The sequence below is a fragment of the Rattus rattus genome, chromosome 14, assembly GCF_011064425.1.
Source record: "Rattus rattus isolate New Zealand chromosome 14, Rrattus_CSIRO_v1, whole genome shotgun sequence".
In the NCBI taxonomy this organism is placed as follows: domain Eukaryota; kingdom Metazoa; phylum Chordata; class Mammalia; order Rodentia; family Muridae; genus Rattus; species Rattus rattus.
In genome coordinates, this window is record NC_046167.1 from 9,538,005 (window position 1) to 9,562,425 (window position 24,421).

At 44.0% G+C, this 24,421-nt stretch overlaps 1 protein-coding gene across 1 annotated transcript; it reads left to right on the plus strand.

Annotated features, from left to right (window-relative positions):
- Hacd1 (3-hydroxyacyl-CoA dehydratase 1) lies at positions 1-24,013 on the plus strand. The gene is given in 8 exon segments (XM_032884893.1): positions 1-62; positions 64-249; positions 10,423-10,540; positions 10,711-10,729; positions 10,806-10,894; positions 15,339-15,460; positions 20,108-20,286; positions 23,838-24,013. Coding segments are annotated over 8 exon segments (858 nt in total). The 3' UTR covers positions 23,921-24,013.
- The last annotated feature ends 408 nt before the right edge of the window (positions 24,014-24,421 follow it).

Here is a 24,421-nt window from a genome sequence, read left to right on the forward strand (position 1 = left end):
ATGGAGCGCTGGACCGAGTCGGCGGCCGCCGGCAGCGGCGCTTCAGTGGCACGCTCAGCCGGCCCCTCCCGCTCCTGTGCGCTGCTCCTCCGGCTCCGCGTGCGCGGTCACCATGGCGTCCAGTGAGGAAGACGGCACCAACGGCGCCTCCGAGGCCAGCGACGAGAAGGAAGCCACCGGCAAGCGGAGACGCCTAGGCTTCCTGGCCACCGCCTGGCTCACCTTCTACAATATCGCCATGACCGCCGGGTACGTGCGCGCGAAGGTCCTTCCGCGCTCCGCACGCAGTTGTGCGGTCCCTCGGCGATCCGGGCTCGGGGACGCGGGGAGCGCGCGCTCGCGGGGCTGCTGGGGGTCGAGCCGCGGCCACGGCGCGCGTACGAGGGTGGAACGGAAGCGCGCGGGGGAATTCTCAGGGGTCGAGGCGGAGGCGCGCGACAGAAGTGGGGGGGTTCTTATGGAGCGAGAGCGCGCGTGTCGGCTAACTGGGGGTCGCGGCGCAGCTGTCGCACATGGAGCTGGGGGAGCGCGTGTGCCCCTGCCACTCCGAGCAGTCTGGGCGTGTGGCCCGGGTGCAAAGAGCAAGAGCGCGAGTGCTGGGCCCTAGGTGGTCGCGGCGCGGCGGGGGCGCGCGGCGCGATGGGGGAGGGGCGCAGCCCTGTTGAATGGAGCGGGGCGGGGCGGCCGCTCGCCGCTCGCTGGGCATTGCCTAATACGGTGCACGGTGTGGCGCGGCGGCACGGGGCGCGGGCCGGAGGTTAAGTATAGACCCGGGCAGGAATGCGGGGCCGACCCACGGGGGAGGCGACTGCGGCCCGGCAGCCTCCGCCTGCTGTTGAAGAAACCACTGGGTCTGTTCACCCCAACAGGGAGCTGTCCGCTGCCTGTAGACACCGGACCCTGGGCATGTGGTTCCTGGTGCTGTGGATCGCTGGGCAGTGTCTTCACCTACTGTTTCTTCTTCACTTACTGTTTCTTTTTAAGCATGACACTTAGGAATGCCCACTTGGGACTTTGTTTGAAACACCTGGAACAGGGCAAGATGGCCAGCGTGTCCCGGCCTAATCTTTTCCAGATTTCTTGTCTTCCCCACCCCCAACCCCAGGCCTAGCGTGAATTGGAAGTTAAGATCATACAAGATCAGTCTTCAAAGGGCTGTCAAATGACTTATGGGTCTACAGTGACTCAAACCCATTATGAAAATGCCCTTCGCTCTCTTGGCATTAGAGTTACATTCTCAGTATCCACGCACGTTTTAAGTTACAGGGTGGCGAAGAAACGTTTACTCTTTAAAATAGTCCCTGATGTTTATAGAAATAAATGTGCACTTTTCTATAAATTGAATCGACCTGTTAGCTAAGATAAAGTGTAGAAGCTAAGATTCCCCCGTAGACCCTCTCCTGTCCTAGGGATTTGGGGCTGTCCTCATTGAAGACCATTTTCACTCCCCAGTTTACTTTCCCAGTGTTCTTGCCTTTGAAACCCCCCAACTCTCTGCTCAGGGTGCATTTTACAGCTCTCTTTGTAGAGGCTGTTCCCTCTTCCTGTGACATCATCATTGTTCTTGTGGCTTCTGCAGCGGATTTGAACTTTTCTAGGTTCCCCTGCCTCAGGGGGCTACTGCTTTGTGTTCTCACACTTCAGTCATGCTGTGCCCTTTCCAGAGAGCCACTGCTTACCCTGTGTGTCTGTCGTTTGTACTGAGAGGGCTCCCTGCTATTCTTATCAAGTCAGAGTACCCAGATGGAGTCATCCACGAAGTTCTATGAGCCCCCTACAGAGAAACGTTCATTTTTCCTTATCATTTGAGCATATGATTCCCTTCAAGGTTATCCCCAGATCTCTATCCTTAGGGAGACTTTACCTGGGCACCTTCTGTGATGTATTAGCACATCCTGATTCCTTGATTTTTCTCCATCCCACTTACTGGCCCTTAGCCATACCATATATTGTACTAATTCTTCATTGTAAGCTCCAGGAAGTAATAATACTTATGGAATGAATGAATGAATGAATGAGTGAATATCTTGTAGAACATTGGTGATGAATGTCTTTTGTATAAGCTCCTGTTTCCACTTGATATTCAAGCACATCATTCTAATTTTCATAATTATACTTTTAATTCTTATATAAGACTGTATAGAAGAAATGTACCATTATGGATTAAGTCAGGCCCTAGTGACATTTTAAAGTCCCCCTACCCTGACCCTGTGGAATAATTAGTGGCTTTAGGCAAATTCAGAGTGGAGGTCCCTTTAAAGGATGGAAGGATTTTATATATATATATATATATATATATACACACACACACACACACACATATAATATAATGTATATATGGTTTATTCATATTATTCATAATAGGCTTTTGGCTAGAGTAGAGAGCATCTGTGCTTTGCTTTCCCACAAACTCTTCTGAACCTATGGATGCTAATTCATCGCCTTTGGTCAAGTGGGCAATGTAAGACATATATTCCAGGCTCATCCTTGAAGAAGCACAGCCTGGACATTTACAGGCAGATAATAATTGCCATAAAGATGGGATAGAATGAGTGCATGCAAAGCAGAAGCCAGAGAGAGGACAGGGAGACTGAGCGAAACCTCTGAAGGAGATGAAGGCATTTGAATGGATCTTTGAAAGCTAAGCAGAGTTTATCAGACGTCGTTGAGGAGACAGCCTGTGCTAGTATTGAGACAGGAGGCAGGGAGACATCAGTTAGGCAACACCAATGGGCCCGAGCACAGATAGACGGGTGGCTCAGTCCATCCACTGTAAGGCCGCAGGTGCCTTGCGAGCGGATTTTATTTTTTAAACACTGCGAGGGTGTTGATGAAAGGTTCTGTAGTGGAGTAAAGTTGAAAAGTTGTTTGACCTCTGAGCCTTAGTTTTCCCATCTGTAGAATTGGAACAACACAGCTACTTCGCTAAAGATATATTCCAAGGGGTAAAGAGGTGATAAGCGTGAAGTTCTTTTTTTCTTTTTTTTAAAGATGTATTTATTTCATGAATGTATGGCTCTCTTCAGACACACCAGAAGAGGGCATCAGATCTCAATACAGATGGTTGTGAGCCACCGTGTCGCTGCTGGGACTTGAACTCAGGACCTCTGGAAGAGCAGTCAGTGCTCTTAACCACTGAGCCACCTCTCCAGCCCCAGGTGTAACGTTCTTAGCAGAGGTGTTTGATGGACAGATGCAGGAGCTGACGCAGAGGCCAGAGTGGGGTGCTGCTTGGTACCTTGCTCCTCATTCTTCAAGAAGAAGTATCCCATCCTTAGTGGTTGACTTGAAATTACACTTCCTGGGAAGAGAAAGAGAAACCAGGATTTCCCCTTTTCTCTGTTATGTTGAATGTACCTTGATTGAACAACAAATCCAATTTCCCTTCCCAAAACGTTAAGTAATAGCCATATCTTTTAGCTAACGATCGATTGCTATGCTTGGTAGCTTGAGTGAATGGATATACCGCAACTGGGTTATCCATTTACCTGTTGATGGGTATTTCTAGTTCGAGACTACAATCTACACAAAGCTGTGAACATCCACGTACAAGTCTGTGTGTGGGTTTGTGCTTCCATTTTCCTTGGATAAATGTTTAAAAGTACAGTGGTTCCGTCACGGAGTAGTCTCATGTCTGATGTCTCAAACCACTGAGCTCTTTTCCCGAGGCATAATGCCCTTTCCCCTTCCCATTAGCAACAGTGAGACAGTTCCTGCATGTCCTTGCCAACGATTGGTGTGGCCAATGATCACTGTTTATCATGGAGTAAAGTTAGGACAGGAGCTCAAACAGGGCAGGAACCTGAAGCAGGAGCTGACGCAGAGGCCATGGAGGAGGGCTGCATACGAGCTTGTTCCTCATGGCTCAGCCTGCTCTCTTACAGAACCCAGGACCGGGGCTGGAGAGATGGCTCAGTGGTTAAGACCACCCGACTGCTCTTCCAGAGGTCCTGAGTTCAATTCCCAACAACCACATGGTGGCTCACAACCATCTGTAAAGAGATCTGATGCCCTCTTCTGGTGTGTCTGAAGACAGCTACAGTGTACTTGTATATAATAAATGAATAAATAAATCTTTAAAAAAAAAAAACAGAACCCAGGACCACCAGCCCCGATGACCCCACCTACAGTGGATTGGGCCCTCCCCCCATCAACCACAGCCCCTCCCCCATCAATCATTAATTAAGAAAATGCTCTGTAGATTTCTTTACAGCCTGATCTTATGGGAGCATTTTCTCAGTTGAGGTTCCCACCTCTTAAATGACCCTGGCCCATGTCAAGTTGACATTAAAACTAGCCACCACACCCAGTAAGTATGTTGTATATTCTCACTGTGAATTCCATTTTCATTTTCACGACCAATGATGCTGGGTATGTTTTCATGGGCTTACTTGTTGGCAAGCTGGTATGTCTTCTTGGGCTTAATGTCTGTTCAAATCTTTTGCCAGTTATTTTGCTTTGATGGGCTGTCTGGTTTCCTAATATGAACTTCGTTAAGTAGCCCTTTGCCAGGTATGTGATTTGCAGATGCCTTCTGGTTCCAGCTGCCTTTCATCTAACAGTGGCTCTCAGAGAGCAGGTGCTCCCAATCCTAAGTCTGAACCTTCTCGGCACCCTTCAGTTTAACTCTCTATGGGCACGAGCGCCCTATTGGCAGTCAAAGCACTCGTGTCAATTGCAAAAAGGAAGTAGCGATTTAGGCTAGGGAACGCCATCGACAGTTGATAATGGACTGTATTCGCAAGTTCAGCGATGTGCAGTTGGAGGCCATCTCTCCTGCAGGCCGCATTGTCAACCTAACAGGGGCACAAAGAAGAAATTCCACAGTAGGGTGACATTTTCCAACAGTGGTTGAAGTGGTGGAAATGGTGGATCCAGGCAGAAGGAGAGATAGCTACTAACATCACAGGGAAAGAACAGCCAGAAATGTTTTGCTCCTTTAGAAATATACCAGAAAAGTTGTTTGAAGTAGCCTTGTCAGAATCTGATGGAGCCTAGAACTAACTGCCAATTTACGGAATGTAGGAGGCAGAACATAGTAAATGACCTAAACCCTAAAGTATCCAATTAGATCAAGACAGTGGGACACCCTGCAGGCCCAGCCACCCATGTTCATCAAACAACTTGAAAGAAAGAGATGAAGGGAAGGGGGAAATAATTAGAATAAATGAATCCTGGTTAAAGCGCGTGTGCGTGCCCGCATGTGTGTGCACGAGAACTCGAGCTCTGATGCTTATGCGGTCAGAGGACTCCTATCATGTGAATTCTAGGGACCAAATTCAGGTCATCAAGTTTAGCAGTCGACACCTTTTCACCCATCTTGCTAGCCCCATCAATGTTTTAAAACAGCCAGAAGCTGTTATTTTTTTTTATGTAGGACCCTGGGGATTATAGTTTTAGTTATACAGGTAATAATTTTAGAGATAGCCAATAAAATATTCAGGACCATATTAGAGAGCATTGCGGATCTAATTAAAGTTAATCAGAGTGGTATCAAGAGTAGAGGCTTTGATGGAACAAGATGACCCCGGCATGGTAATCCTCAAAGCTGGTTAGTAGGAACATGGGAGCATCTCATTGCCATTCTGTATAATTTCGTGTAAGTCTGAAGCTGTTGTATAGTAAGAACTGTAAGTTTTCCAAAAGAACTGTGAATGCAGATAACCAAGTGTTTCAAAGAACACACGCTGCAGAGCCTGCCCCACATGTGGCCCATACATATACAGCCACCCAATTAGACAAGATGGATGAAGCAAAGAAGTGCAGGCCGACAGGAACCGGATGTAGATCGCTCCTGAGAGACACAGCCAGAATACAGCAAACACATAGGCCAATGCCAGCAGCAAACCACTGAACTGAGAATGGGACCCCCATTGAAGGAATCAGAGAAAGGACTGGAAGAGCTTGAAGGGGCTCGAGACCCCATATGTACAACAATGCCAAGCAACCAGAGCTTCCAGGGACTAAGCCACCACCCAAAGACTATACATGGACTGACCCTGGACTCTGACCTCATAGGTAGCAGTGAATATCCTAGTAAGAGCACCAGTGGAAGAGGAAGCCCTTGGTCCTGCCAAGACTGAACCCCCAGTGAACGAGATTGTTGGGGGAGGGTGGTAATGGGGGGAGGATGGGGAGGGGAAGCCCATATAGAAGGGGAGGGGGAGGGGTTAGGGGGATGTTGGCCCAGAAACCGGGAAAGGTAATAACAATCGAAATGTAAATAAGAAATACTCAAGTTAATAAAGATAAAAAAATAAAAAAGAAATCTAGAAGAAATCCAGAAGAAATCCTGAAGAAAAAAGTGCTAGAAGATCACTAGAAGAAAGAGATTAGCTTGCCAAGGACATGGCAGCCAGAGTGACATAAAAAGGCCCGTTCCCTTTGTAGGTTCTAGCATGTGTTACTTGTCAGAGCACTGTCCTCTTTACTTGCTAAGTCAGTGCAATCTGAGCTAAAATAAATCACGTCCTATTTATCTCACATCTAGTTTAGCACCTCCCTATCTCAGTAATGCTTGCCGAACGATGAATGAACGAATGAATAATGAATGAATGAACAAACGCAAATATGCAAGCAGAAACTCCTCTGAAACAGGTTTTGATTGTTTGTTTTTGTTTGTTTGGGACAATCCCCCTATGTAGCCCTGACTGGCCTGGAGCTTGCTCTGTAGACCAAGCCGGCCTTGAACTTGAGGCGATCCTCTACCCTCTGCCTCTGGAGAGCTAGCATCCCAGGCGTGCACCCTTACACTAGGCTTGCGAATCTGGCTCACCGAGGGCGGGGACTGAAGCTATTCGAGTTCATGCGATCGAAATCCCTGGCACATTTAAAAGCAAAACAGAACAGAGCACCCCTCAAACCAATTCCCAGTTGGAGAAATTCCAGTTGCTATGATTTTTTTTTTTAAACTAAACTAATACCCACAGTTTGCTAAGTGTAGGGCCCTTAGGGGAACTTTGGGCATCCTTTGTGAAGGTTTCCTTGGGCAATGAACTCTGATTAGTTTATATAGGCCTTGGCCTTGTTTACTGAAAACAAAGTCAGGTTCAAAGCCCTGGTGGTCTTTTCCAGCTCCAGGGCTTTCATTTGTAGTCACCTGTGTAGCGTGTAGCTGGTACAATGCTGCCACCTATGGGACAGTCCCAAACACGAACTACCTCATAAATACTGCTTAAAATGTGAGGAAGACTTAATGCTTTGACGATGATGTTTTTGTTAACTTAGTAATTGCCGCGCAAATCAAATTTTATAGGCGTCTAACTTGTCTCTGCCTCCAAAAGCCAGGTGTATGGAAAATGAGTTAGCCTTTGCTAACTTTTTGGTTTTCTTATTAGGGCCTCGGGGACTTAGAACCAAGGCAGATAAAGTCATTACATTTTGAGCTGGGGAGGTACTTAAAACACCGTCCAACGAGGGCCTTAGGATTAGCTCAGTACTTACTACAGAAGCAGCTCGTTACAGAAGGAAGAGTCATGAGCTGAATCAAATATCAAAGCCGTGATGTGCTAGGACAGGTTTGGGGACTTTAGAGGCTCAGTCCCAGCCTTGCCCATTATCTTACTCCAAGATGCATTCTGTAAGGTTCTTTTCCTTTTTTCCAATGTTAAGTGCGGAGTGAAGGGCTTCTTCTATAGTCTTCTTATATAGGCAGTCTACCACGGAGCTATGCCCTCAGATTAGCAAATTAACCTCTTTACTATGAGTGGCCTGCACACTCTTTCACACTATCGAAATGTTTTAGCACAGTCTCTCCCTGTGACGTTACAATGGAAGGTAAGCATGGGCTATTCTGTGATCATAGTGGTTGGAGCCAACCCAAGTCAGCGCAGGAGCTCAGGGGTCGGGGCTCTAGGTCACTGCTGGCTTGGCTGTGTGTCCTTTTGTGTCTGCTTCTTCATCAGTAAAAGAAGAGTAATCCTTCAGAAGCTGCAAGGACCAAAATTGTTGTGTGGCCGTGTCTGAAACAGATCTGAGGATGCATTTACTGTGTTTGCTAACGTTTCTGCATCTCAGACGTCTGATGCTGTTAGACATTTGCTTGGCCTTGTGCTGTGTTGTCCAGTGTGCCCTATGCTGAGCGGGGCGAGAGGAGAGTGGTCCTGCATGTTGCACAGTCTGTCCTTAAGTTCTGTCAAGCCTGCACCAGTCACTGGAATCTTTATAAAGGGATGCATTTAAGCCAGCGGTTCACAACCTTCCTAATTCTGTGACCTTTTAAGACAGTTCCTCATGCTGTGGTGACCCCCAACTATAAAATGATTTCCATTGACACTCCATAACTGTAATTTCGCTACTGTTATGAATCATAATGTACATTTCTGTGGTTTCCCAGGGGTCTTAGGTGACCCCTGTGAAAGCGTCATTTCACCCCTGAAGGGGTTGCGACCTGCAGGTTGACAACTGCTGATCTGACTGTACACTTTGCTACCCCCCATCTTAAGGCTTAGGGCGTCTATAGATGGAATATTCCAGGCTTTCAAAAGCCACTGATAAGGCAACTTTCTTAAACTTCTCCATACAGGAGTGGGGATGGAAACCAGGAAGTTAGCTCTCACCAGGAACATATGGAGCGTGGCATGTGTGTACCACAAAGCTGCTGCCCACAAGTGTGAATTCAGGGAGGAGAGTGCATACTTAACACATACCTGGAAGCTGACAAGGGTCAATATATGTTCATTTCTTTAATAACTCCGACCTTTGGCTGGGTGTGACGGCAAGTATCCTCGATCCTAGCATGTGGAAGACAGAGGTAGGCAGATGGATGTGACTTTGAGGTCAGCCTAGTCTACACAGTCAGTTCTTGACCAGCCAGGCCATCACAGTAAGACCCGGCTTCCAACAGCAGTAACTCTTTGAAAGCAGGCTTATATTTGATCTGTATGTAGCCCTTCTATATTACAGCCATTGGCTTTGTTTATCGAAGACTAATAAATGATTCTTATTAAAGATTTCTGTGTGTGCCCACATAAATTGTATGTTGTATTTTCTTATGAATACATACAGCTTTTTATCTTGAGACTGGTTAATTTACTTACTGTCAACCTGCTACCCGGTCAGAGAGAAAATCTACTGAGGAATTGCCCAGATCAGATTAACCTGTGGGCCTGTCTATGGGACATTGTCTTGCTTGATGATTAATGTGGAAGGCCTCAGCCCACTGTGGGCGGTACCATACCTAGGCAAGTGGGTCTGGACTGTATCCAAAAAACAAACAAACAAACAAACAAACAAAAGTCAGCTGAGCAAGGAAGCAAGCTAGTAATCCATTTCCCCATGGTATTTGGTTCCGTTTCTGCCCAGATTTCCCTTCATGATGGACTGTGACCTGGAAATGTAAGGTGAAACAAAGCCTTTGGTCCAAATGTTTTAATCACAGACATATAAAGAAACTGGTACTATGACATTATATAATTATTAAGTGCTTTGATAATCTCATTTTTTTCCCTTTTCTTTTTTTTGGGGCTGGGGACCGAACCCAGGGCTTTGTGCTTGCTAGGCAAGCGCTCTACCATTAAGCTAAATCCCCAACCCTGATAATCTCATTTTTAAAACACGCAGCTACTTCTATCAGTCTGTCAGATTGATTGCTGCAAACAAACGCATCCTAACCTCTGCCTTGTTGGTAATTGGCCCCTTGTATATCCCACAGACCAACTTTTGTTCTCTTTCCCTCTGGGCTGGGTTTTTTTTTTCCCCCTCAAAATAACGAACTAAGAGAATGATGAAACACAAATACTATGGTACGGGTTTTGGCATTTTTCCGAGAGCCTCAGTGAGGGTAAATATACACGGACTTTCTTGAACGTCCTAACATATCGTCTGTGGCTTTAAGTACATTTACGGTTTGTGCTGTTGTCATCGACACTCCTATCCCTGAGTTCATCACAGACAACAACCTCTGTACACATTGAACACTGACTCCTTCTCACCCTTCCTCCCAGCTCCTGCCAACCACCAGTCTTTCAATGCCTGGGACTCTGATAACCCCTGGTACCTCATGTAAATGAAATACAGTATTTGCTCTTTTGCAACTGGCTTATTTCCCCCAGTATAATGCCTTCAGGGTCCATCTACGTCATAGCATATATTGGAGTCTCTTCTTTTAAAAGACAGAATAATATTTTGGGCCTACAGGTATATCTCGATCTACAGCATTGGTATTTTAAAGTGTTGGCATATTGCAGGGAGCAAAATGAGTGGAAAAGGGGTGGGCTTGAATTTAGGTATCGTTGTAGACTGACTACAGTAAATGACAAAGTATTGACAAACCGCAGGAAGTATCCGTGTAGTCGGCGACCGATACCCTCTGCTTTTACCTTTTAGTTATTGCTAATAGTAAATAACACTGCTACGATTGCATGCACGAGTCAGTAATATTAGTTTTGATAGAACTTTGTAAAATGCTTTTATTTCCTCTAGGTGGTTGGTTCTAGCTATTGCAATGGTACGCTTTTATATGGAAAAAGGAACACACAGAGGTTTATATAAAAGCATTCAGAAGACACTTAAATTTTTCCAAACATTTGCTTTGCTTGAGGTAAGTGCTTTTCAATATGTCTGCTATGGCGTTTATTTGGAAATACTTTCGTTGAACAATGGGAATCCTCATTTGCTAATTACATAATACCTGTGGGCTCGTTTCCCACCCCCGAGGATGGGTATTTAATATTCATGTTATTGACTTGTGGTTTCTCAATTTCCCTACAGGTAGTCCACTGTCTGATTGGTGAGTTGTTCCTTTAATTTTATGCTATTGGTAGAAGTTGCCTGTGAGGCAATTACTGACTTGATTTCTCTTCCAGGAATCGTACCCACTTCTGTGCTTGTGACTGGGGTCCAAGTGAGTTCACGAATCTTCATGGTATGGCTCATTACTCACAGTATAAAACCCGTAAGTGATGTGCACATGTTGTCTACCTGAGCCACGGGGAAGCTTTTCATTCTAAGAGACCCAAAGTATTAACCCTGCAGTGTTTTGGGGAACCGAATGATTGGGCACAGAGGAGGTGGGCTTTGACATAGAATGGGCTGTACAGTCGTCTTCTGTTCATAGAATCTCCCGTGTTTTCTGGATGTGAACACATTTCCATCCAACTGATTTTTTTTTCTTTTCTATTACGTTTCTTCTTAACCTAAGTAATTAAAAAAAAAACTTGGACATTATCAATGTAAACAATTCAGTTGCTTTTCCTTGTTTAGTACAAGGGATTATAGCAATAGGCAAACATAAATGTAGTTTTTCTTGCATCTGAACAAGCAGAAAACATTTAAATTAAAAGCTGTAGTTCTTAAATCTCCGGCAGGAAGAGTTACGTTTCAGAGAGCTGTGGTGACTACAGATGTTGACAATGTCTGCTTGAACATTGTTGACAGTAGATTTTAAGTGTTTACCCCCAAACAAATGAGAAATGTGCTGAGGTAAAGTGTAAGTTAATTAGCTTCAGTCAGCCATTCTGTAATGCATACATATTTTCAGAACCGCATGCTATGTACCATAAATATATGCAGTTTTAATTTGCCAATTAAAATACATTTTGAAAGTTAAGGTTGAGGAACTTAGAGAGAAATAGACACATTATTTATGGACACATGACAGGAGACAGACCTAATTACTGAATCTAATTAGTGGTTTCAACTATGTAGACAAAACAAATACTGTTGCAAGTCTCTCTGAGGATGTTGGGCCTTTTAAACCCATGTCAGAAACATTTCTCAGCTCAACCCTCCTGACCTTCTTGACAGCCTCCGTAGTCTCCTGTCCACTTGAGGACAGATCTCTGGCTTTCTTTCCATCCCGCGGATTCCTTTCCCGTCTCCTCTGTGCTTTGGGGCTGACACCTAACCTCCTCTCCATTTCCTCTGAGCCTCCCTGGCCTTGTGTCTGTGTGGGGACAGATCTCTGACCTTGTTCCCTCTCACCACTCTTGACGGGGATCTTTTACCTGACTGACTCGAACCACCTGTCCCTAGCCAGGACTGCAGACCGGACACCTCACACTCAGCCCAAGCGTTTTCTAAAGTCGCTTGCTAGTTTAAAAGGAGGACCACCACATTGACAGACCAGCAGAAAGATGACTCTAGACAGGGAAGGAATATAATGATTGAGCCAGAACCACAGAGACCCTGAAGATGGAGGGAGAAAGAAGGCAGAGTTGTGTAGCTGACAGCACCGAGAGGGAACCTTTAAAGAGAAGTTAGGAATGGAGAGGCCCTAAGGGGAAAGGAAACTCCTGGTCCTTTCATTCCCCTGGAGGCTCTAATCGCTTGAGTTTCCTATTTGATTTTCTCTGGCAGTGGCTTCCCATGGACATTCATCAACAACTGATTGATTAATTCAACTAGTAGTTATTGAACATTTTCTCCACATCTTGAAGTACTAATTCCTGGATGTCCAGAAAGGAATATGGCAACCACAGCTAACACTCTGCTGGATGTTGGGACACATAGGCCACACGTAGCAGCTGTGCAGTTACTCACACTGTGCTGAGGACGTGGCCGTCAACAATGCCTATGGTTTTTCTTACCCTCTGGAGCCTGTGGTGGAGGGAACCTAAATAAATAGTTCTACAAATGCTGACTGAATTGCATTTGTTTTAAGTCTTTTGAAACAGGAGCGCAGTATGCTTTGCACTCTATAACTACAGTTTAGTGTCTTCTGGGAAGTGATTGAATGCTGCCATAGAAAGGCGTAAGTAAGCTGGGCGAGCACCGACTGAGGTACAGGAGAGAACATTATCTATTCAGATCAATGAGTGCTAATCCAAAAAGTCGCGTCAGGATGGGATGGTGAGCAAGGAGCTGCGCAGGCCTGAGAGAGGCTTGGGACTTGTGTTAGACTGAGTATGCTTGACACAAACAACAGTGAAGACATTCGTTAGAGGTCATGGTTTTAGAGGTTTCAGCACATAGTCCTTGGCTCCCAGGCCACACAGAGGGACAACTTCCTGGAAGCAGGAACATAGCGTAAGTTATTCAGCTCAGAGTGGAGACAGGAGGCAGAGACGATACGGGATCAGGAATCAGAGGTCTGCCTCTCCAGGGACCTATATCCACCAGCTATGTCCCCTCTGCCCATTTCCATTGTCTCCCCAAGTAGTGCCACCACCAGGCATGGTCAACACATAAGCCTGTGGGGACATTTTATATCCAACCCATTACAGGGGCTGTCATCTCGTAGCTGGATCTTAAGAAACGAGAAAGGGTTTTGTATGGGAAGCAATCACTCTAATGAGAGGGACCAGCCTGCGTAAAGACATAGATGTTCTGAGCATATCCCAGGAATAATACAAACTATAATGTTGCCACGGTAACAAGCATAGAGAGATAAGTAACAGCAGAAGAAGTTGTGGATGTAACTGACCTCAGGCTGGGAGGACCTTTCTGTAGCATTCAGGTGCTACAGAATTGACCCTTTTCACCTGTTAAGCAATGAGAGATCAATGTTAAGTTCCACATCACATGACTTAATCTGATTTTATCATCTTCATCATCTTCTTCACCACCACCACCACCACCACCACCACCATCATCAGGAGCAACAGCTTTGTTTTATTTTTAAGAAAACTTTCACTGGAGAGGAAGATAAAGAAATGAAAAGCCACTTAGGAAAGAGTTAGAATGGTCCAGCTGTGACACGATAAGGCTGGAACTGAAATATAAATGTTAGAGGCAAAGAAGAATGGCCAGATTAGACAGTTGGTATCTTTCGTCACTGTTCTGTTGCTGTGAAGAGTCACGACCAAGGCAGCTCTCATAAAGAGAGCATTTAATTGGAGGCTGGCTCACAGGTTCACAGCGTCAGTCCATGATCGTCATGGCAGGAAGCAGACAGGAATGGTGTTGGAGCAGTAGCTGAGAGTTGAGCTTCACAGGCAGCTGACTGACAAAGAGGCGTGTGCCACCCCAACCCCCCACCCCCGCCTGTCCTGAGCTTTTGAAATCCCATCCCCAGTGGCACATAAGGCCACACCCACACCAACAAGACCACACCCACTCTAACGAGGCCACACCCAAAGGCCACACCCACTCCAACAAGGCCACCCACCAACAAAGGCCACACACACACACACACACACACACACACACACACACACACACACACACCAACAAGACCACACATCCCTAACAAGGCCACACCTTGTACTTCCCAAACAGTTCTACCATCTTGGGGTGGGGGGGAAGTGGTCCAAGCTTTAAATAAATGAGCCTCTGGGGGCACCCTTCTTGTTGCAGTAAAAATAAGAAAAGCGGCAGAATGGGTTCCTGCTTGTTTTCACTCCGCAGGAGCTGTGCACTCCGGCTGTTTCTCTGCCAGCCGCTTTCACACACTGTCCCCTTGGCTTGGCAGGTTGTTACCACGCCTGACACACACATCGAGTTCCCCGGGCCATTCTACTGTGGCACCATGCCAAGCTAGCCCCAGGCATTCTGTAGCCTAGCACAGCTCCCTGCCACAGACTCTGCCCACGCTCCCAGCAACCGCCCCCCTGGTAGTTAAAGTATAAACTCCCAACTACCCAGTAAAATCAAGACTCAACAAACTGTAACACAGGAATCAGATTTATGTTAAATTCTCAGTCCACAATACAATCGCACGATGAATTCACAACCAATTGATAAGGATACAAACCGCCCACCTAGATAAGATAAATTTGCCTACAGAAATCCATCCCCGCTACCTTGGCGATTCAAGACCACCTAGATCTGAGTCATTCTTCCCCATTTCCATCTTGATTCTCCCGCTTCCCCTCTCCTCTTCCTCCTCTTCCTCCTCCTTCTCCTCCTCCTCTCCTCCTCTCCCTCCTCTCTTCCCATTCCCTCCCCTCCCTCCTTCTTTCCCTCCCCTCCCCTCCCCTCTCCTCCTCCCCAATCTCCTAGATTTCTTCCCAGTACCCTTCGTGCTCATCCAATGATAGGCTTTGCTTTATCTTGGTCCTGCCTTTGTTGCATAATGGCATCGTCCTACACGTTCTCATTCAGACTGCCACAGTATCCTCGCAGTAGCGTTTGCATGACTCGATGACTAATAGGAAGTTGGAAGAGCAGATTGTTCCCATTCAGGTTTCAAGGCAACAATGTTGTTCTAGGATATTAATCACATTCACTGGCTGGACTGAGACTGGAAGGAGCAAATATCAGCAAACAGCCCGCCCCTCGCACAGGACATAGTTAAGTTCCACGTTTAGAACCATTACATAATGGTGACTTCAATGTGTCCTGCATTCCATTATAATAGAGGGTGACAACCAATCTAAAAATTTTTTTTTGCTTATCTCACTGGAAAAAAAAAAAAAAGCCCGATGTTGAACGGCACTGTGGCTTTCTCTAATCTGCAGATCCAGAACGAAGAGAGCGTGGTGCTTTTTCTGGTCTCCTGGACTGTGACCGAGATCACTCGCTATTCCTTCTACACATTCAGTCTCCTCGACCACTTGCCGCACTTCATTAAATGGGCCAGGTGGCAGCGTCTTGCCTTCTAGTTCCTCTCCGCCCTGTGCATGCTGACCTTGTGTGCTGAGCTAACACGGGAGAATTACAATCGGGTCACAGCTCCATGATGCCAGAATGCTACCGCTTGGGATACTAGCATTGTTCTAACTTACATCCTAAACGCTGAATCTCAATGGCCATAGGCACATAGTAGTACTGAAATACAGTTTATGTGAAATCATATCCTAAGTAATATCCAGCACATCGTATCCTTAAGTAATCTCAGTTGGTCATTTATTTCATTATTTTGGAAAGTACAATATACCTTTTGGGTGTTACATAATAAGTAAAGTTTACTCAAAATATAGCTAACTGATTGCTCTGAGGTATTAATGTGGAGGCTTATTTTTACTATTTTTGACTTGGTACACATCTATGTGTCTGCCTGAGTGCCGGTGTCCTTGGGGGCCAGAGGCATCAGAGTCCCTGCAGCTGGAGTCACAGGTGTTTGTTAAGGCCCTGATGTGGGTGCTTAGAACCGAACCCTCTCTCTCGCTGAGGGAACCCCCTTCCGTACGTTTTTAAGTCAGCAGGAGTGAGTGTCAGTCTAGCACTCCATCCCTAGTACTTGGATGCTGCCACGGAATGCTCCTTCCCAGCCTTCAGAAACCATTAGTGCCGCAAAATATTAGAGACAATATCACATCTCCTATTTCTCTCTTTTAAAAACTAATTTTTAAGCCCAGGAGGTGATACGTGCCTTTCATCCTAGCACACGGAAGGCGGAAGCAGGCGGGTTTCTGTGAGTTCAAAGCCATCCTGGTCAAACTAGGGAGTCCCAAGCCTGTTATCATTTCACAGCAAGACCTGTCTTAAAAACAAAACAACGGACCAGGTGATGGCACTGCAGGCCTTCAATCCCAGCGCTCAGGAGGCGGAGGCAGGTGGATCTCTGAGTTCCAGGCCAGCGGGGTCTGCAGAGGGAGTTCCAGGATAGCCAGGGCTGCACAGAGAAACCTTGTCTCAAACAGACAAAAGAAAACAAAACAAAATAACCTCTGACATCTGTATTAGAACATGCTTCATTTTTTATACTTGCTCCATATCACCATCTATTAAAGGCCTAACAGTTTCTTAGATGATTACTCTTTTTTTTTTTAAAAAAAAAACTCACTGTGCATGTTTAATGATAATAAATTAGAATAAATAAGAAGGAAATAAAACTGTAAAAATTACCCACAACTCCATTCCATAAGGGCATTCCTGTTGACTGTAGTTTCGAGACTCTTAGACTTAAAATACCCTTTGGTTCCCTTTTAGACATTTCTACCTTACAGTTTTGCATACAGTAAAATGCTCTAAAATTATACCTCAATTCCTTGTCTGTCATAAGAAGGTTGCATGGTTATGCACTGGGTTCATTCTTATTTTACATGAAAATCCATTCACGTTTAAGGATTAGGCCTTGGAAGAGGTTTTGCAGCTTAGCATGGCGCTGGGCCTAATGTTAGATGGCCCGTCAGTCCTGTTTTCCAGCAGCCTTTTGAGCCTCTGGTTCTTTTAAACTCACTCACACAGCACATCGTCTCTGCTCACGAAACTGTACTTTGCAAAGTCTTCTTGAGGAAGGTAACGGAACACTGCATGTTTGCATAGGCCAGGCCTGTTCGCCTGCAGCGTCTTGGTTCCCTCGTTTGGAATGTATTTGCATGCCATCCGTTTCTGAGTGCACAGAACTGCTGTGTCGTGCTTGAACTTGCTGCATTGAAATCATTTGTCACCTCCTTCGTGTGGAGGGTTTGGAATCTGGGCATGGTCGTCGTGTGCACTACAGTCCCAGCTCTTGGGAAGTGGAGGCGGAAGATGAGTAGTTCAGGGCCAGCCTCTACTACATATAGAGTTTGAGGCCAAATCAGCATTATGTGAGACCAATTCTAACAATTACAACAGCAAAAGTTCCAACACTGAAATAGAACTGCTGGTATATGTATCATTTGATTATAATCATCAATGATTTTTTTTTTTTTTTTAAGATAGAGTCTCACTTTGTAGCCCTGGCTAGCTTAGAATTTATTACGTAGACCAGGCTGGCCTTGAATTTACAAAGGGCTGCCTGACCCTGCCTCCTGGGTGCAGGGATTAAAGGTGTGTACTGATGCCTAGCCATCATCAATAATTTTGTTTCCTTTCCAAACACTCTTGATATTTTCAAATATTTAAATATATTTTCCAACAGTGTTAAATAATCCAAACTAATATTTATATTTAAGTTCAAATGTGGAAGCTATTATTCTCAAATAAAACTTCAGTTTAGAAATGGATTCAAAGTTTGACCTATCACAATTGACTACCTTGATTCTATTTACGAGTTGAAAATGTTCCTGAATAATTTTATGTCGGGTTATGCTTTCACACTGATTTCCATTTTAATTTCAGAAGTATATTTTCTCAAAGAAATTTTAGGTAACAAGTGGGAATGTCCAAGGTATCGAGGCTTTCCACAGTTAGCATAAGAAAAGTGAAATAATATATAACTTATTCCCATCTCATTATGAGTTTTCACTGACCTTGTGGCTTTCAACTACTTTTTAAATACCATCTATTTAAGAGTGGTGGCCAGGTGATGGTGGCACATATCCTTAATTCCAGCACATGGAAAGCAGAGGCAAGCAGGTCTCTGAGTTCGAGGCCAGCCTGGTCTACAGAGCACGTTCCAAGACAGCAAGGGCTACCCAGAGAAACCCTACCTCTGAAAAAAAAAAAAACCAAACAAAAATAAAACAAAACAACAAAAAGAATAATAATTTACAAAAAAATTTAATTACATTTTCTTGATGGATTGTAGTGTGTGTGTGTGTGTGTTTGTGTGTGTGTGTGTGTGTACTTGCATTTTCCAGATGCTCCTGTGAAGATCATAGGATAAGTTTGCAAGGAATTTTCTCCTTTTTATGTGTCCTTGTGTCCTGGGGATTGAACACCGATTGTCTAGATCGTCAGGCTTCCAAGCAAGCACCTTTACCCACCACCCAATCTTACCAACTTGGGAGTGAACACAGGTGCTACTTAAAAAAAAAAAAAAATCACTGGAGAGCTTCATGAGGTTAAAACATAAATTAGATTAGGTATTTTGTTTGAAAGGAGATTATACAATTGGCTATAGGATTTTTAAAAGGTAAAGTTGGAAAATGTTGATTTAAATAATACACAAAGGTATACAAGTCCGGGAAGTGAACAGGAGCATAACCCAGCAAGGCCAGAATAGGTAGGGACAGCAGAGGCTCTTTTCCTTTCTTTCTTTGAAGTTCCCCCCTTATCTCTTCATATGACTGTAGTACATGGGAATCAGGTGACCTAGCTATCATCTGTCTACCTGTCTGCCCATTTGTCTGTCTGTCTATCCATTTTCAATCCATCCAACCACCCACCCATCCATCCATCCATCCATCCATCCATCTATCCATCCATCCATTCATCAATCAATTCATCTGTCCATCCATCTATCATCTGTCTTTCTAACTATCCATCTATCTACCTACCTATCTATCCATTCATCAGTATATCATCTATCGATCCATCCGCTATCTATCATCCATATTCATTTATCTATCCATCTCTCTATCCTTTCATCTGTCTGTCTATCATCTTTCTGTCTCTGTCTTCTCTTTGTCTGTCTGTCTCTCACCTCCTCCCACCTACTACGCACCTCCCAACATACAGAGTGTTGTGTGTCCCAGGCTGGCCTTGAACTCTCTGTGTGGTGGAAGATGACTCTGCACCTCTGTTCCTCCTGCCTCTGTCTTCAGAGTGCTGGCCTCACGGGTGTGCTGTACCATGCTTATTTTATGTAGCGCTGTGGATCTAACTCAGAGCTCCATGCGTGCTTGGTAAGCACTCACAACTTGGTAAGCTGTGTCATGTGGCTCTTCCGTATAGATGTTTCTTCATGCCAGCTGGGGGTTAAATGAAACGCAGATCATTTTTCCATAAAAAAAAATTCTGTGAAGGTGGTTGTACACTGTGTACTAATTACTAGTGGCTGGTGACTGAAGTTGTGTGGTCAGTTTCCTATAGTAGTACGTTTAATCAGTAATCACACTTTTCCAAATAACCTAAAATATCAGCTTTAGTCATTTGAAAGTTACTACCAGATTAGGGTCCTTGTTGGCCTTTTTAAGGCACAGAATTTATCAGTAAATAAAAGAGCCATTATGACTATATACCCCGAAGAAGAAATATTTTTTTTAAAAAAATAATTAACTGAAACAAAAGAGCTGTATGGATAGACATGGTGTCCCCATCTGTGGTGTCAGTGACTTGGAGGTCAAAGCAGGAGGAGGGTCACTTGAGGCCAGGATCACTCAAGACCAACTTGGCCAACACAGTAATCCCACATCACAAAGCAAACACGCATACTTTCAAATGAATTATAACAATATTTTAATACCATATAGCGTAAACTGCTTCCTTTATCCTATGCTGTCACTGGGCATGGGGATCACTATTAGAAACGAGGTGACAGTTAGCGAGCATATGGTGACATCAACAGCCTGTGGTGGGCGATATTGTAAACGCATAGAGAGACTTCCAAGTGAACACACAGTAGCGACGGAAGGGCTGAGTTGTAAAACAGTGCTCGTTCTGGAGGAACAATCACCCGTGTCTTGTCTTTCTCCAGATACAATTTTTTTATCATCTTATATCCCGTTGGAGTTGCTGGAGAGCTTCTCACGATATACGCTGCGTTGCCTTATGTAAAGAAATCAGGGATGTTTTCAGTAAGGCTTCCTAACAAGTACAACGTGTCTTTCGACTACTACTATTTTCTTCTCATAACCATGGCCTCGTATATACCGCGTAAGTACGGACTTACATGTACTTCGATTTAATGCATAACATGCACGTGTTTGGAACAGCAAGCTAAGCTAATTTAAAAAGTGAGGGGAAAGGAGAATAATTTCTCCCAAATACATTAGCATGCTTATGTGTTTGGAATAATGGAAGGGAAGTGAGTTAGTTCTTCCTTCCCTCCTTCCTTTCTTCCTTCCTTCCTTCTTTCTTCCTTTCTTCCTTCCTTCCTTTCTTTCTTTCTTTCTTTCTTTCTTTCTTTCTTTCTTTCTTTCTTTCTTTCTTCCTGATTATGTGAAAAGGTAAGTAAATTAATATCCAAGTGATTGCTCTCTTAAAAATCATTTAAACGAGCTCTGTATGGTTAAAAGAAAAAAAAAAAGCTAAATCATTTCAAAAGCGTGCATCTGTAGGACTATTAACGAGGACTCTAGCTCTGTCTGAATCATAAGCATTCTATCAAGAAGACGTGAGATCTTTTCTACCCGTTGGCATACTGGGGATTTAATACAAATGCTCTCTAGGCTTTTTTGTGTTGTTGTTTCATGGACTTGACAGGAATACAGATTTTTTTTTCTTAAAAAATGTTTTGAATAATTGAGCCTTTCCTCTAACTTCTCACCATCTTTCAACAGTTTCAATGAGTTCACGAGACTTTGTTCTCTTCTCGGTAGATTTTTATGTCTTTTTTTTTCTTTTTGGAAATCAGTAGCAGCAAATAAAAGAAGGAAATATGATGTGTTCACCTTCTCAGTAAAAGGGAGGATGTCTGTGGGAAGTAGATGGAGATGTGAGAAAGTCAGAGAGCCTGAATGCGATGTGGCCAGGCCAGAAGGGCCTCTTGTTTCATAGGGCTGTGCATAGGATTTGGCCAGTCTGTGAGAGCCCCGACCCTGGAACTTTTCTAAAACCAAAATAGACAGAGTTCAGAGGACGCATCTCCTTGTCCTTTACCACTTCGGCCTGATTGACCACCCAGCCCGTGCTGTAAGCGAAGGAAGATGGACAGACGCCGTGTGTCACACCCCTTGCTTTTTAAGAGTCTCAAGGTGGGGACAGAATGCCACAAATAGAATCAGGGCTCATAAAGACTGCTTGCGGTCACAGGGGTGACCGGTCCTGTGGTCACCTCTCTTGTGACCTCTGAAGTTAGTCCATAGAAACCAAGACCCTTAGAGAATGTAGTTTGAGGCTTCAAACCTCTAGCCTGCTTGTCAGGTGTCCTGGGAGATGTTAGTCTGACCTCTGACCTCTGCCAATGGCAACTTCCTAGCTCACTGTCCCTGTGACCACGAGGTTTCTCTTGCCCCAGATCGGTCTGTCAGACACCTGTGTTTGTTTCCACATCCTTACTGATATTGCTAGATACAACAGCTTGTTTTACTTGGATAATCAACAACAGTAGCATTTGAATACTTAATTTCAGTACTGAGAATTTGCATCTCTCACTTAACCATGAGGGCATTCCACATGGGAGAATTTCAGCGAACACTGAAGTACCCAGGATGCAGTGCCTTCTGTTAAACTACTCAGGGTTTTATAGGAGAACTCACTGTAATTGGTTGGTTTGCTTTAAACGTACATGACCTGCATGTTTTCACCTGTAGATATAATATGACTGAATTTATCAGTATGGGAAGTGCATAATAAAAACAAGAAACCCTGTCTTCTACATTCTTGTCCCGTTTGAACTAAATTTTAAGAACAGTTTTTGAAAACACACACACACACACACACACACACACACACACACACACACACACACACACAAGCCAAAGATGCTTGAAGAAGATATTGAAAGTTTCTGTGATTAATTTCTCTAGTGTGGTTATTCTGGGATGGCCTTATATTCGGAGGTTATAGCTGGTTCATACTTGCTCAGACACCAGCCTTTATGACGTGACTGAAAGTCTTTCTTCCGGTTCATTTCACACTGGTTCAGACTTTCCTCCAAATCTGCTGCACGGATAGTCGTATATCCAGCCGGTATGATCTGTACACACACATCTGTATGATCCATGACAGAAGCCCACAGGCCCAGCTGTGGGAAGTGTCTGATCAGGACTGTTCTGGCTGCCCCTTAGACACCACATCTGAGACTATGGCCCAGGTCCTGTCCTGCTCCAAGGGTTGATCTCAGCATTAACGCGTGTTGTTCCGAGAGCATGTGCAGCTGTTCAGTGGGTATGGATGAGGGCTGGATACAGCTGGGACATTTACATGTATGTGCATGCAGATGTTCACGAAGCCAGATACAGTTAACAGATAAAAGCAGTCAGTGTAGTGTGGTCTGCTGTCCTTGGTTCTGGTTTATTTCTGTGTTACTGATGTGTAAAAATAAACACGATCATCCAGCTCTGGATGGAAACTGTGTTTATCGGGGCATATGAACTTGCTATGACAGACACACTCCCAGCAGTTTATGTGCTACATAGCGCATGGCCTCTAGTTTTGCTCTTAGCCCCTGCTCCATAAGCATCAGTGGGTTGTGCATGTAGTAGCTCTATATGTGTGTAGTAGCTCTATATGTGTGTCAGAGTTCTGTGTGTGTAGTAGTTCTCTATGTGTGTAGTAGTTCTCTATGTGTGTAGTACTGTATGTGTGTAGTTCTTTATGTGCATAGTAGTTCCATATGTGTGTAGTAGTTCTATATGTTTAGTAGTTCTCTATGTGTATAGTAGTTCTCTATGTGTGTAGTAGTTCTCTATGTGTGTAGTAGTTCTCTATGTGTATAGTAGTTCTCTATGTGCGTAGTAGTTCTCTATGTGTGTAGTAGTTCTTTATATGTGTAGTAGTTCTCTATGTGTATAGTAGTTCTATATGTATGTAATAGTTCTATATGTGCACAGTAGTTCTATATATGTGTAGTAGTTCTCTATATGTGTAGTAGTTCTCTGTGTTTAGTAGTTCTCTATATGTGTAGTAGTTCTCTATGTGTATAATAGTTCTCTATGTATGTAATAGTTCTATATGTGCATAGTAGTTCTATGTGTGTGTAGTACTTCTCTATATGTGTAGTAGTTCTCTATGTAGTAGTTCTCTATGTGTATAGTAGTTCTATATGTGTGTAATAGTTCTATATGTGCATAGTAGTTCTATGTGTGTGTAGTAGTTCTCTATATGTGTAGTAGTTCTCTATGTAGTAGTTCTCTATGTGTATAGTAGTTCTATATGTGTGTAATAGTTCTATATGTGCATAGTAGTTCTATGTGTGTGTAGTAGTTCTCTATATGTGTAGTAGTTCTCTATGTGCGTAGTAGTTCTGTATGTGTGTAGTAGTTCTCTATGTGTGTAGTTCTATATGTGCATAGTAGTTCTCTATGTGTGTAGTAGTTCTCTATGTGCGTAATAGTTCTGTATGTGTGTAGTTGGTTATATATGTGTGTAGTAGTTCTATATGTGTGTAGTAGTTCTCTATGTGTGTAGTTCTGTATGTGCATGGTAGTTCTAATGTGTGTAGTAGTTCTATATAAAGCGCAGAGCTCTTTCATTTAACAGGTTTCAAGCAGAGTTTAAAGCAATGGCTTATCTCTGTTTTCTTTTTCTTTTTTCCAATGAAGTGTTTCCTCAGCTCTATTTTCATATGTTACGTCAAAGAAGAAAGGTGCTTCATGGCGAGGTGATCGTAGAGAAGGACGATTAAATGGTCCCTACAAACAAGGTGCTTTTTTCAGAAAAACCGGATTACTTGAGTCCAAGTTTTAATAATAAGAATAAACAACTTCATGAAATACCATGGATTGTATTGTTTCTTGAAATAGAAGAAAAAAAATGGTCTTTGCCAGTATTTTTCTTTGTACTGTGTTGCATCTGTTTTTTGACAACTGCAAATATTCTAAACCTGTGGGTGAGGGGCAGGAGTGACTCATTTAGAAACAATTGGATGTATTACCCGGGAAGAAGAATTTCGTGTTACCTTTATTAATATTTTTCACAACATGTGCTCAAGGCTCTTTAAAATCAATAGGTAAAAATTGGTTTAATTTAGCATGATGCCTACCGATGACACTTATATTTTACTTTACAAATGAAAGCCAATACGAAACTGTTACGACTGATCAACCTTGCATTAGAACTGCCTGTCCATTGTTCCAAGTTGTAAGGCAACGTTTAGGATTGATGTCAATGTCTGGGAAGCGTGGAC